The sequence below is a fragment of the Sphaeramia orbicularis genome, chromosome 17 (assembly GCF_902148855.1).
Source record: "Sphaeramia orbicularis chromosome 17, fSphaOr1.1, whole genome shotgun sequence".
Classification (NCBI taxonomy): domain Eukaryota; kingdom Metazoa; phylum Chordata; class Actinopteri; order Kurtiformes; family Apogonidae; genus Sphaeramia; species Sphaeramia orbicularis.
The window spans coordinates 4,443,938-4,457,929 of record NC_043973.1 but is presented as its reverse complement, the minus strand read 5'-3'; the positions used below and the strand labels follow the sequence as shown (position 1 = coordinate 4,457,929).

Genomic DNA, 13,992 nt, shown 5'->3' with positions numbered 1-13,992 from the left:
TTATTGAGACACACATGATGCCAGGATCAACACACAGTTGTATATTAGTTCCATGTTCAGTTGTAATAAGGTAGTAAGTTGGATCCAAATGTGTTTAAGTTTATAAATCCTTTTACTTTTATACATTTTGAGGTTATTGTTCCAACTGGTTCTGGAATAAAGGACAAGTTGCTAATCATTTTCAGATATGTCTGTTTCACATTTGTACTTTTTTTTTTTTTTGCCTAATCAATTAATTGTTTAATCGAATCCAAGAAAATAATTGATAGATTAACTGATAGATTAATTAATAGCTTGTTTTATGCATATTTATGGTACTTGATTAACCTGTTTTTTTATCTTATAATTTAATCATACTTTTAGATGTAAAGCACTTTGGGCTTTGTTATGTTGTTGTAAACTGCTATATCAATAAACTTTGATTTGATTAATTAATAGCTGCAGGTCTACTTCTGCCTACTCCTTTTCAAGCATGGGAAGAGAAGGAAATGTAAATGTGCTACACAAATGGTGTCAAAGTTGAAAATGTTTAAAATCTATCTATCTATCTATCTATCTATCTATCTATCTATCTATCTATCTATCTATCTATCTATCTATCTATCTATCTATCTATCAAAATGCAGAGTATAATACTGTAATAAGTTATGATAAATCACTTGAACGATTAAATGTCAAGAAAATATAATTTATAGTTCTTGGTTTAAAGTTTTTATGGATTTTTTTTTTTTTTTTTGCATTAGATTATGATATTACCATTGTCAATAAATGCAGATTCCTGACATGGAGAAAACAAAACAATCCAGTGCTTTCAGACAGACAGAGGCAGCACCACCTGACAGTGGAATCGGTTTGTTGTGTAATCCAATAAGCTCCAGTCCGTATTTCCCCTCCAGCCCATCTGGCTCACTGGCAGGGTTTGTTTACTGGCGGAGAGGCTTGGAAGAAGGGGATCCTACAGGACCTGGGAGACTACAATCTACCTCTGTCTGTGCAAGAACAAAAGGAGAAAAAACACATACAACTGTCGAACTTTACTCCACCTATGTTTCCTTCATTCAGATGGAGGCTTAGGTGTGTTGGCAGGCGGTCTCGCGGAGCATGAACACAACTTGGAGCGTTTGTTTTTTATTCCCAAACAGAAGCGGAGAGTTGACTGCTGCTGCTGCGGAGCCACGACGAGCTTTCCCTACTCAGTGGACCTCTCATTGAAATCTCTGCACCCAGTGAACACGGACATTCGGAGCTTTTTTTTTTTTTTGGAGACTACTAACCTTGTCGTGGCGTGGAAAAAACGTCTCGTGCTGGTAAACCGAGCAAAGTTAACGTGTTGTGCGCGCGCTGGAGGACTTGAGAATATGTACGAAAGACACGCTGACGTTACGCCACGCATGCCACAAGCATCGAGTCAGCAGCGAACCCATCCGAAATTCCTCTAAATTAAGTTAAAGTTCGCATTTGGGAAGGTACGCAGCCTGGGTGTATGCGTAAAAGAAGACGCATTAGGGCTGTGTGCTTCGGGTGAAGACGTGTTGGAGTTGAATTTTAACAGCGTTGCAAGAAAGCACAGTAAACTTCACTTGTGGCCTGGACTAGAGTGGTCGAGCCAGGCTACGCTGTTAGCTAGCTAAAGTGTCGCTTATGTTAGCGTTGACGTTAGCTTCTGCTCGGCCAACAAGTCTCTTTTTGTTCCTCTTTTCCGACTTAGATTAACTGAGCCGGGCCAGTTAAATTGACACATTCTTCGAAATACATAAACCAAGCACTCATACCCGGGGTACGTGCTTTCTAACGGTGCTTTTTGTCGGGTAGGTTAGCAGCAGCAGTGCTAGCTTGTGTTTGACCGAACACGTTGGACTCGTTCCTCCGCCCATCTTCCGGGATGTCTTTTATTTATTTTTGTTTACCTGTTGGCTCGCGCCGCAAAACAAAACCCATTTCCTAAAGGCATCTCCCCCTCAGTCGGTACTGAGCTCCTCAGCAAGGATTACTGTGTTTTTGTTTTTTCGCTCAAGATCAGTGTGTTGGATGGTGACTTATCCCGGGTCAGTGATGAGGCTCCGGACTGTGTGTTTTGTTGTGGCTGCTGCCTTCATTGTGATGGGATGTCACCGAGCAAACGGAGAGAGTAAGTAACTTTAACAATGACTGCACTACTCTTTACTGCATTTTAAGCATTTCGATCAGGGTCACATATTCTGAAGAAGCGACTGGTCTCGCAGTATAACCACAACTGTCCGTGCAACATTTAACAGACACAAATCCTAAAGTGTATACATGGTAATTACACCCTTTGTCTGTAAAAAAACGAAAACAAAAAAACAAAACCCTTTTTGCATATCATGTGCAGATATATATATAAAAAACTGAAATGAAAGTAATTTTCCTATAATAATAATAATAATAATAATAATAATAATAATAATAATAATTATTATTATTATTATTATTGGAAAAATAAATGTGCTCACATTTTAAGTATTTTGATAATAATCCCCTTAAGGATAAGTGATAAGCAATGTAATTTCGATTTCTTATTCTGTGTTTTTGCAATTAAAATTTTATTTTAAAAATTTATTTAAAATGGAAACTTAAAAAGGTACCTGATCATCACCTAAAAAATACATGTCTTTATTGCATACATTCCATATTTGTCCATTGTTTGTGATATTCTTCAGATTTTGGGTTTGTTTTTCTAGTGATGCTGATTTGATTAAGGAAAATAGGCAGCAACAGTTGCTGCTGTAGACAGTTACCGCATTGAAGGGGACAAAGGTTAGCACTTATCGGGCCTATGTGTGCCTGCAGGAACTGTAAACAAAATGTTTTGTTCCACATAAGTAGTCTAAGAATTCAGAAGAATTAATTGCTTGTTTATGGTTGAATAGAAAAAGCTGTGGCTTACTGCTGCGGTCGGTGCAGGAATGCAACAATAAGCCCTCTTTACATCTCCTGACAATCCCTTCATATTCAGCAGCCAAGAAGCTCTGGCTGATAAGAATGAATGAACACATTTGCACTCGCCCGGAGACATTTGGACATTTCTTTCACACACACACTCTTACTTTACTCAGTCAGAATCTGTTTCTGTAAGTAAATATTAGTTAAACTTATGAGGAAATGTATAGCAAACCTGTGGAGCTACGTGCTTGTTTAAACTTCTCTTGACATGCCTTTTAGAAACTCAAACAGTCTGCCAAACTCATTGCACAGTGCATTTTGGTCAAGATTTATTTTATCTCACAATTGATTTCTGCCCTACCTACCCGTTTATCTATAAACAGCTCTTCATGTGGTTCCTCTGTTGGGACGTTTTGTAACAGTGCTTGGCATTGCTTTGAGTTTTTGTTGGTTTGTGTCTAGTCATTTTGTCATTACTTTGTTTTGATTTTTATAGGCTGGAATTCCCAGTATACTGATATCATAGCTGACAAGCAAGTTGGACAAGGAAAAATTATTTTACAAGTTCCATTGTAGGCAATTAAAATGTATTTTTCAATGTTATTATAATCTATCTTTAATATGTTTGGTAACAAAGAAGTGTTTAACCTATTTTCCTCAAATCCTATGGCATAATACACCTTAAAATACACATTTTCTTCTGCATACTACAAAAAACTTGCTACTATAAAGTATCTTTTATTTTGTTTCTTTGTGAGAAGTTTGCCTCAGCCCATTTGGATTCAGTGTGGCAAATGCACAGTAAACAGTTTTCCTCCACTGACAGATCAGCATTAGCTCCTCCTCTTCTTTACAGACGTATGTCCACTGTATATGCATACAGTTCATAGCCCCAGGTAGCTTATAAAAGTGTCACTAGACGGCCGTGGTTTCATTTAAGACGATCTCCAAAGGAAAGGAAAAAGCACAGGCTAGCTCTCACCTTTCATGAGATTTTGGCGAGACGAGGAGGTGCAAATGGAGCGATGTCATCAGACCAGTTTAAGCAAGAATTTTAAGACGTAGCTCAAAAGCAAGTTGTGTAATTGCACTGTAACCTCCCTCTCCTACCCCCTTCCTTGTCCTCCTCCTCCACTCAGCCTCCTCTCGCTCGCCTCTCAGACTTGAGAGTGAACCACAGAAGGGAAGAGTGAAACCTGGGCCTCACACTGCTCAGTTTCATAAGCTCGACTGACCCGCGTCGAAGTCAGGAAATCTTTCTGAGCTACTTGTTGGGAAGTTTCCAGCTCAGCTTGATGGAAAAATTCACTTAATAATGGAAGCTTATATTTAGTGGCAAGTGTGAAATGCCATGACATAGAAGCAAACTAAATATGTTAAAGCACAGAAATTTGCTCAGATGTAAATGCAGTGCAGGACTGGGCCATAAAAACAACCTAAAAGTTTATTCTTTTTAAAGATGACTAAACAAACTTAAAAATACTGGTGGTATATAACCATTGCATGTAATGGTCAGACATTTTCAATATTAATAGCAAGGTTTCAAAACTCCTTTTTAATTAAATTACAAATCTTTACTTTTTACCACAGATCGTCAGCATTTTGATATACTCACTAACATAGAAAAATTAAACTTAAGATATCTCAAAGCTTGCTTTATTAATATAGTAAAACATGTATTAAATGCATGCTTCATGCACTGAAGCTGATAAGATTAAAATTTGGCATGATGTAATACTGGGTATTTTTTGATACTCAATGGGAACTAAGCATCTGGATCAGTGTCATAAAAGTGTTGCAGGTTATGCAGAGCCCTACTAGGTTCCCATGGCTATGAAGAACCTGGAAAAAGTACCTCAACTGTTGAAAATTTTGGAAAAGTCGTGGAATTGAACTCTTGGGGATGTAGGCATTTCAGCTTGTGGTGAAATTAGGCATTTTTCCTGTTGCAAAACATTTTAAAACCTACTGAAAATATGAATTGTCTGCTGTTCAAGGCAACCACAGAGGAGGCTCAGGTACAACTGTGTCATTTTGTTGATTTTAATTTCACTTATACCAGTGCGTTTTTGTGTAATTAGGGATCTATATTATGGCATTTGTTGAAAAAGTGAGTGGTGAGTGACTGTGAGCGGTCACAGAAATTCTATAATTGGTCCTTGAGGAATCGTGAAAAAAGGAAGGAAGGTTTTTTCACAAGTTAAATAATTGTCAAGCAAACTAGCTGACTAGCTTTTCAGTTATCTATTGCAGGTTAAATTAAAAAGACAACTCAAACACTTGTGGCCCACATTTAGCTGTTTAACATTTTACCAAAGACGTTGTTAAATCACTTGCTTGAAAAGCCACTAAAAACTATTACGGTAAAAACAAAGCTGTTGTGACTGACAGTATGTCAGTCTTCCACACATGAACAGCTAGGTTTCCAAAATAGCAGCCCGTGAACACATGTTTATTTTAGTGTCAAAAGAGAAGTGAGCCATCTCTTAGGAAACCTGATTGTGTTGTTGGTACAGAAACCTTCAGCTCAACACTCAGCATTGGTCTGACAGGACACAGATAGGTGCTAAAACGGGCAGTTACCTCCAAATATTACAAACAGACCCGCCAGAGTCAGACTGAAATTATTTACAACATTCGTGAGATTCATGCTTTAAACCTGTAGATAGAAAAGAGTTTAAGACAAGTGTAAAGGGAGTTCACACTGAATACATGTCACTGCAGCCTGTGTTTTTCTTATCTAAAATGTAACGGTGTTTATGTATTTTCTGTATATTTCAGTTGTGTCTTGATGCAGAGACTGAAAAATGCTTGTTTGGTCATTATAACTCCAGATGGTACACTTAAAAACTTTATGAATGACACAAAGTTAATGTATTAATTCGATATTAACGGTTAATGAATTCTTTGAAGAATGTAGGAAAATGATGTTCTCAAAGGTCTTGTTTATAATCCAAAGAAAATTGAGTATTGTCAGTGGAAGAAAGAAACCAGAAAACAACATTTAAGACGCTTAAATAAAAAAAAAGACTTTTTTCTTACAAAACAATTCAAAGTGATTATTGATTATCTGAGTAGTTCAGTAATTGACAGTGATAAATTATTGTGGCTCTAACAGGTTTTTCTTCTCTCATCAGTCAAACAGAATGTACACTATTCTTTCATAATCAAATACAGTTATTATAATGAAACATAAATTAGAATGATCACAATCCGGTGATATGAAATCACCTGTGTCTTCCTAGTCATTTGGGAAAGAATGGTTTATGGATATAAAAATAAAAACAATAGTACAAATAGTTTTGATATCTTCATGCCCTCTATGGTCTGAGGTCACTCTTCTTTGGTTCACCTCAAGTTTGTGTGTTGTGGAGGTCAGCTTGAGGAAATTGCAGCATATTGCTTTGTTAACAGGCCACACTTTTATAAAGAGTATCAAACTGCAGGAGGTGGAGGTGAGGCTGTTGACAGCTGGTGTTGTCGAGAGTCATAGTGAGTCACTCCACAGTCCAGCAACCCGACATTGTTGACTTGCACCTCCTGATGAGGAGAGCAATTGTAGATGATGAAACTGTCACCTCACAACCTCTCCAGAAGATGCTGCCATCTCTTACCACAGATATGAGCACATTTGACACATTTACAAAAGAATGATTTCCACACTTGTCACCCTTAACAATTGCTGTTAATCCTGGTTGACAGGTTCATTTTTGAAAATTCAGCTTGAAACGGAGCACAAATCTGGCACACCCACGCTCTTTCACTTTGACCACAGCAGTGCCGTGTTGTATCAGATCTTTACCCTTGACACCGTGGCCCTGTTAAAAGGAAATGGGCTTGTTATTGTGCTCTCACACTTCAGAGGTAATAATTACCTCAAGGCAAAACACTGGCCTTTATGTGTGGAAAAGCCTCATGTGATTCCTGGTGAATGAAGGCTGGTAGTAAAGCCTGCACTGGCCACACTGTCCTGCTTCACATGGGCTGTCAGAGTAACAGCTGTCCTATATTTAATAAAAGGATGAGTTTGTGAGTTTTATTTTTAAATAAAATAAGGTTGTGTTCCTAACCAGCAGAGGGAATAATGTGTAAGTGAGTTCAGCTGGTGGATCACCAAGTGAATCACCAAACGATCTTTGGTCCGGAGCCATTTCTCTACAGGATACACATCGCACAATCACATGAGGGAAGTTTGTGGTTTTCAGGCTCGTTCTCTACTCAATTTCACTCTATTTACAGTCCTTAATAGCAGGAATCTACTGCACTGTGCTGTTAATATGCCACAACTTAGAAAAACAGCTGGCATATTTGATCTTGCACTTACAAGACATTTATAGGGGTGGATTGGACTTGACTACAGTAATTTCCCAGTAAAGCTACATCTTTCATAGTTGTAATAATGTCAGTTTCTAAATGTGTAGTATGTCATTCAGCAGCTGAAGACGTGACAAATCTTATTTTATTGCAGATTAGAGCTGTTCAAATTTAAACATTTGAAACCTGACGTGTCATTTATTTCCTTGTGGAAAAAATTGTCATGTTTGGTGTGACCCTTAGTGTTAAAAACAGGAGTGTGTTTAGCATTTAGAGTATTTGATTTGAATGGACAAAACACTTTTCTAGACTAAAGTGTCTTCAGGATATCAAAAGTTCTTGAAGTGTCATAAACCCAATTTTATCAATATTAGAGTTAATTAAATTTGAGTGAGATCTTAATAGGCACAAATATTTTATTTGATCCATTTTTTAATTTATTTTTTGTTGCTGCAGCTACTAAGTTGCAAAGCATCAAACCTACCACTGAATGTAAAACAGTTTGTTTTTTAGTTGCAGATGAACCTAACTCATGTTAACATGGCAGTTCACTCAAACAATTTGTTAAAAAGATTTAAAAACATCTCAAAGGTTCAATCTGTAAAGGTGCCCATGTGAAGTTTGTGTTTGAGTCTATGTATGGCTACTAGAGGATTGCAAACCTAGTTTCTAGCCTAATAGTAAAAGAGGCATTAGAACAACTCTGTGCTTTACTGAGGAAAAAAACAACCTGTGTTTTGTATAAAGACCAGGATAGAGGCTTTCATGGAGTCATTCTTGAGCTCAGAAATAGTTGGCCAGCACCAACAAAGGACCACCTCCCAAACTTAAACACCAGCCTGATGTAAGGACACATGCATATGCAGATATTCCACAATGAACCTTAAAATACATTACAAGTAAGTGTCTGCAACCTGTAGGCAGTTTGTTTAATCATTAAGTTGTTTTTTTTTTTTTTTTTAAAGGAAAGTGACATTTGTTACATATTGCATGTGCTCAAAATGTAAAGATGTAGCCTAGTGTTTTCTTTTATCTCATAATAAAGTTGGTTTCTTTTTATTTTTGGGTTGGTTGAACAAAAAACAGATATTTAAAGATATCACTTTTGACAGAAATTAGATTAACATTTTTTCTAATCTTTGATTATATCAAAGAAATAATGAAATCATTATCAATTGATAACAAAGTAACTAAGTTTGATCCCTATTCTGGTGGTCTGTTGTGTTTTCACTTCAGTGGTGTTGAGTTGTATTCTTTGTTTTCCTTCTATCTTAACTCTGACAGATGATTTGGTTTTACAGGTTGTCTTAAAGCTGATTATATCACATGTCAGTTTGGAAACAGTGAACATGTATCTTACTGACCTCGACATTTTTTGGATCTGTAGTGAATTTTGGCTTATGTTGGAAAACAGCAGAACAGTGAAACCTTGAAAAGGGAAGTGTTGCAATCACAATGTTTGTGTTGCAGCATGCTTATTGAGGCCTCTGTTCTGTGCAAGACTCAGCCATACTACACCACCACCAGTGTAACGACATGTAGACCCCCCCGCCCCCGCCCCCTGCTCCCTTAAAAGATCAGAAAACCGAGTGCCTGTTGATTCTTGCAGCTGTAGTGAAAGGATTGTGGGTTTTTGCGCTAGATTCATTGTGCAGAGCTGCCTACTTTTATTATGAATATGTACTCTGTTTGTTTCAACACTTAAGAGTTGCAGCTCATTTAGATTTCTAACCACAGCGGGATCGTCTGGACTTCCTGAGGACAGCAACATATCATCCTGAGCATTAGCAGATTGTTGTCAATGCAGATTTTTCCTTGGTTTTCAGAGGATTTAGGTTGGACCAGACTCATAAGTCACTGTAATATTTTAAATGATGTATGTATAAATAAATGGGGAAAATCATTTAACTAGCTTAAAAAACAAAACTTGCTGAAGTATATTGTGGACCGACTACAATTTTTAGATATGGGAAAAGTCCCTTGAGTAGGTTTTGATGCTTTCCACACTGGTTTTACATGAATCTGGATTCAGAGGAACGTAAAATGGTGTGGGTGCTGCACTTAAGCCTTGTAATGGTAGGCTAAAGCCAACATTATTATTAGAATTGCCACAGGTAAATTGTGTCAGTGGCTTCACAGAAGTTGTCAGTAGTCATTTGTCAAACTGTCAGTTGTTTTTTCTTTTTTTTATGGGTGAGTGCACTGATCCTATTGAGTGTTATCTTTCTGAATTTGCCAGAGGTGTCTCTACAGGATAGTTGTGTAGATCTGAATACATTCTGATCGATGCATATCTATAGCTCTTAGCATATTTCTATTTTCCACGTTTGTTGGCCTAAGGACACATACATGTCTAGGATTTTTAGTATTTTTTAGGGCAGTGGCAGAGAATGAAGGCACCAGCAAAATTCCCCTATCTGAGGAGGGTTGAACATTGGATGTTGTAGTGAATAGTCATTGTCCTTAACCGATCTGCTACCTGACTGTCCAGTGCTTCCCACACAGACTTTACTTGAGTGTACTGTTAAGGTACATTACATACGCCAAGTATATTAAGTCCAAGGAGGTCATACAGTGCAGCTCGCGATAGTCTAATTTAACCTGCCATAGTTCCAAATTTAACCGAAAATATCTCAGTGGGGGATGATTTACTCTGAGTCGAAATAGTGATACAATTTCCCTGTCCACACAGCATTTATTTTACACCCCATCTTGGTTAACTCCTTGGTTCATCTTTAGCTTACCAACCCACTATACTCTGTGCATTGAATGGCTAATCCAATACAAAGGTAAAGCACGCATAACGTGGGACCTGAACTCGTTGGGAGTCCAACATCATCAAATACTAAACCAAAATACACACTAGTGTAGCAACAGTAATGCTAACAACCCATCACTCTCTGTACAGTGATATGCAATGGCAAACTAACTTGTATAACCGTACTAAGACAAACACTTTATTTTGGTCTTTTAGTGGGATTCAGTGCAGCCATGAATATTTTATTTTCAGCCATCTCAACTCTGAACATGAAGAGATTTTACCATGCACAGGTTCTCCCGGTGTTGTTGATATGGGAAATATGTGTGCTGCTTTTTTTTTTAATCGGACTTCAAAGTGCGTCTCTTTCAGATGTGTAGATGGTAACGGACATGTCTGATGGTGCCAGTCAATACAAATCTACTTTCTCTAATGGCTTGACAACTCGGGGCACCATGGCTTTGGTTTTGTTTGGCTGCAGGAAGGTGATGTATGGAGTACTGGAGCCAGCCCAGTCGCCATAGTAACCTTTGTGATGTCTCCAAGTTTCTCTCTCTTTGTCAACAAAATAGAGAACATTTAAATTCAGGGATGCACCTGGTTTGTTTTGCTTCAGCTGTCCTCATGGGCCGGGTTTCATCACTCTGTTTGAAATCACAGCTAAAACTAGAGTTTTTTTTGTAAGTAATTACTTATCTAAAGTTTTGTTCGTCATCGAAGTGTTCGCACATGGAGAAGTGTGCTCAGCCAGCACTGCCCCCCCCCCCTCTGCTGCTGCTCTAAAATTCCTCACTTACACACCAGGGCAGCCATGTTCCAGTTTCCAATGTGAGCCACTACTGGTACGGCCAGAGTGTATTAGATTCTCTATTGGGAATGTGGTGCTAAAAATACTGGCCTGGCTGAAAGTGTACACTGATAGGAGCCTGGGCTGACCGTGCTGTGATGATTCTTCTCCGCAGGGTCACTCAGTCCTTCTGTGGTTACTCAGAGCCACTGTCCCCTCATTTAGAACAATTTGTTCTTCAAATGGGTTTACTGGACTGTGTTTATGGGGTTAAATGAGGGACAGGAAGGCCCATTGTTGTTTTTACACGTGCTCTTTGATGAAAACACACCATAATGGTCTAGATTTGTTGTGCTAAACTCAAGTGGAAACTCTCTTATGTTTGATAGGAAATGTGTAATTTGGTGGTGAATGTGTTGAGATGACTCGTTTGTGGCATGCTATTCATGCGACATGCCCGTGACCACAGGGAGAGCAGCATTCACAAATGTAGTTCTAAAAGAGAACTGTACTCTAATGTGTGGAGTTGCTTTTAGTAGTTGAACACCATGTCAGAACATTTAGCCTGTATTCAAAACAAGCTTCACAGTTGTAGGCTGAAACCCAGATAATTGCTGTAGTATGAGCATGTTAAGGTCTTGTAGTGAAAACCTTGTTATTTGGACACTTGGGGAGTATGTGTGTGTGTGCGCGCGCCTGTTGTACTGTTATGCAACAGAAGGTGTAAAATGAGCTGCTGCCATAAAGAGGGGCACGCCTAGCTGTTATACTTCTTCCCCACATGGCTGACCAGTTGGCTTGATGTGAGCGGCTCAGCGGTGGGCCACTTGGTAAACAAATACAGGCCTCTCACTGGGCAGCACACCTCCAGCTGCACCCATGACTTGTGAACTGTAAAATTGGCCTGGAATGTCCTGTGTTGCTCCTGTAAAAGAAAACATTTTTACAGCCATCATCACTTGTGTAATGTTGCAAAATGAAGGCCACAAATTTACTGAGTTGAGGAAATCCTCATTATTCTGATTTTTTTTTTTTTTTCCCTTATACCAGGGGTGTCAAACGCATTTTAGTTCAGGGGCCACTTTCAGCCCAATATGATCTCAAATGGGTCATACCAGTAAAATAATAACAGAAAAACTTATAAATAATGACAACTCCAAACTCTATGTTTCTCTGTTTTAGAGTAAAAAAAAGTAAAATTATATTATGTAAATGTTTACACCTACAAACTATCCTTTGGTAAATGTGATGAACATTAACAACCAACCAAATTTCATAAGAAACGCAAGTACAATTTTAACATTATTATGTCTCATTTTATCTTTTGCACATATGCATTACAACTTACAGATCACAGTGGATCTACAAATACACAAAACATTTAGTAACAGGCACAATATTGTGATAATTACTTTTTTCCTTCAGACATTTCAGGTTGTACATTGTTGTTCATGTACTTTTTTACACTAAAACAAAGTGAAAAATTTGGAGTTGTCATTATTGGAGTTATCGTTATACATTATGGTAGTTTTGGGCTGAATGTGACCCTGAACTAAAAGGATTTTGACACCCATGATTGTTAATGTTTTCAGTGTAATTTTTGCGTTTCACAAATTCATCCCACCAGCTGGATTGGACCCTTTGACGGTCCGGTTTTGGCCCACGGGTTGTATGTTTTACACCCCTGCCTTATACCAAACCCCTCAAAGTGATGCAAGTTAAACATTAATGAGCTGAATTGTCTGCAGTTATTTCAGTTATTTGATACTCATCCAGCCCTTTAGTCAAAGGTGGCAAAAGTCCAGCGGAGGTTCAGATGCTTTTGTAAGAGAAAAAAAAAAACATGTTGAAAAGAATTTGTCCTGACATGACTTCTTTACTGCAGAAAAAGTATAAAACTACAGACTCTGAAATGTCTTTGAAGTATGAAAGTAAAAAGTAGTTCTGGAAGGACATGATGTTATGTTAATGTCAGAAGATGGTGATTCCCAAAGCATACAATGATATTTCATTACGCTACAACAATGAACTGCACAAGACATTTGAGGACGAGAACTTAGATTTAAGAGATCTTTTTCCCAATTAAAAAAATGGCCAACCCAGTTAATCAATCATCAAGATCGCTCTCAATCAATTTAACAGTTCACAATTAATGGAATAATTAATTGTTGCAGGACTATTTTCCATCAAATAGATGACATGATAACAAAAAGATAATAACCATAAAAATGCTAAATATTGGATCTGATTGTTAGCCACAGCAGTAAATGGTCGACTCCTTCCACACGGTTGCATTTATATAATCACAAAGATGTACATGTTGGATTATAGCTACCATGTTGAATGATGATTGAACTTAACCTACATGCTATTGCTAAATGATACATTGACATAGACCTGTGGCAATAATAATACTAGAAAGACATTTAAACAGTGAAGAGAACATCCAGATGTCAAAATGATTGAGTGAACAAATAACTGACTTGGCTGTATATATTTATTGCTGTGTTAAACTTTTGTCATGTTGAGTCTGAAATGATGATGAGACTGAAAAAAATGTGGCTTGTCTGTTTAACAGCATAGCTAAAGTATTTCTCATCAGACAGTATCGTGTCTGGATGAGGACTGACAAAGCCACAAATCTTACCACCACTGCTGCAATACATGACTATCAGCGGTGCATCATCTCCCTTCAGAGACAAATATTTTTAAGGCATTAGCTAAGGTTTTTTTTCTGTCCTTGTGTTACAGTAGCAACCCCACAAATCAAGTCGGCGTAACCAGGGATGAGCGCAGCCCTCGCTCTGATGACAGTAGTCCATATTTGACGGCGGCTCACAGCCAGATATGTGGTTGCTAAACAAAATGTCAGTGAACATTGCCTGGTCTTCATCAAAGCCAGAGACATGACCACATATTTCTAAGTAAAATATCCCTCTAATTACCAAGAGATCTATTTTCCCCCTCCATGAGATTACATCTGACTTCTTCAACCCTGTTTTTCAAGTTTACACAGCAGACGTCTTGCCTGACACATCAGTTGAAATCCAACATTTGCATAAGTTAAATGTTTTTTTGGCCTTGTTGTTGTCGTTCATTGAGACTCCGGTCATTTACATATTCTAGTGCTGTGTGTAGTCATCCATTTGCCTGTCAAAATTATGAGATAATCAGTGGTTCATAAATACCTGAGCTGACAGCACTTAACATAATTATCAGTGCAACTTCTATT

General features: G+C 38.0%; 1 protein-coding gene across 1 annotated transcript in view; it reads left to right on the top strand.

Moving 5' to 3' along the window:
• Nucleotides 1–912: 912 nt before the first annotated feature.
• insra (insulin receptor a) overlaps nucleotides 913–13,992 on the top strand; it is a 74,067-nt gene continuing 60,987 nt past the window's right edge. Inside the window, exon 1 of the mRNA XM_030159730.1 lies at nucleotides 913–2,128. Within this exon, the coding sequence (XP_030015590.1) occupies nucleotides 2,029–2,128 (100 nt within the window). The 5' untranslated portion in view covers nucleotides 913–2,028. The remainder of the gene's footprint in view (nucleotides 2,129–13,992) is intronic.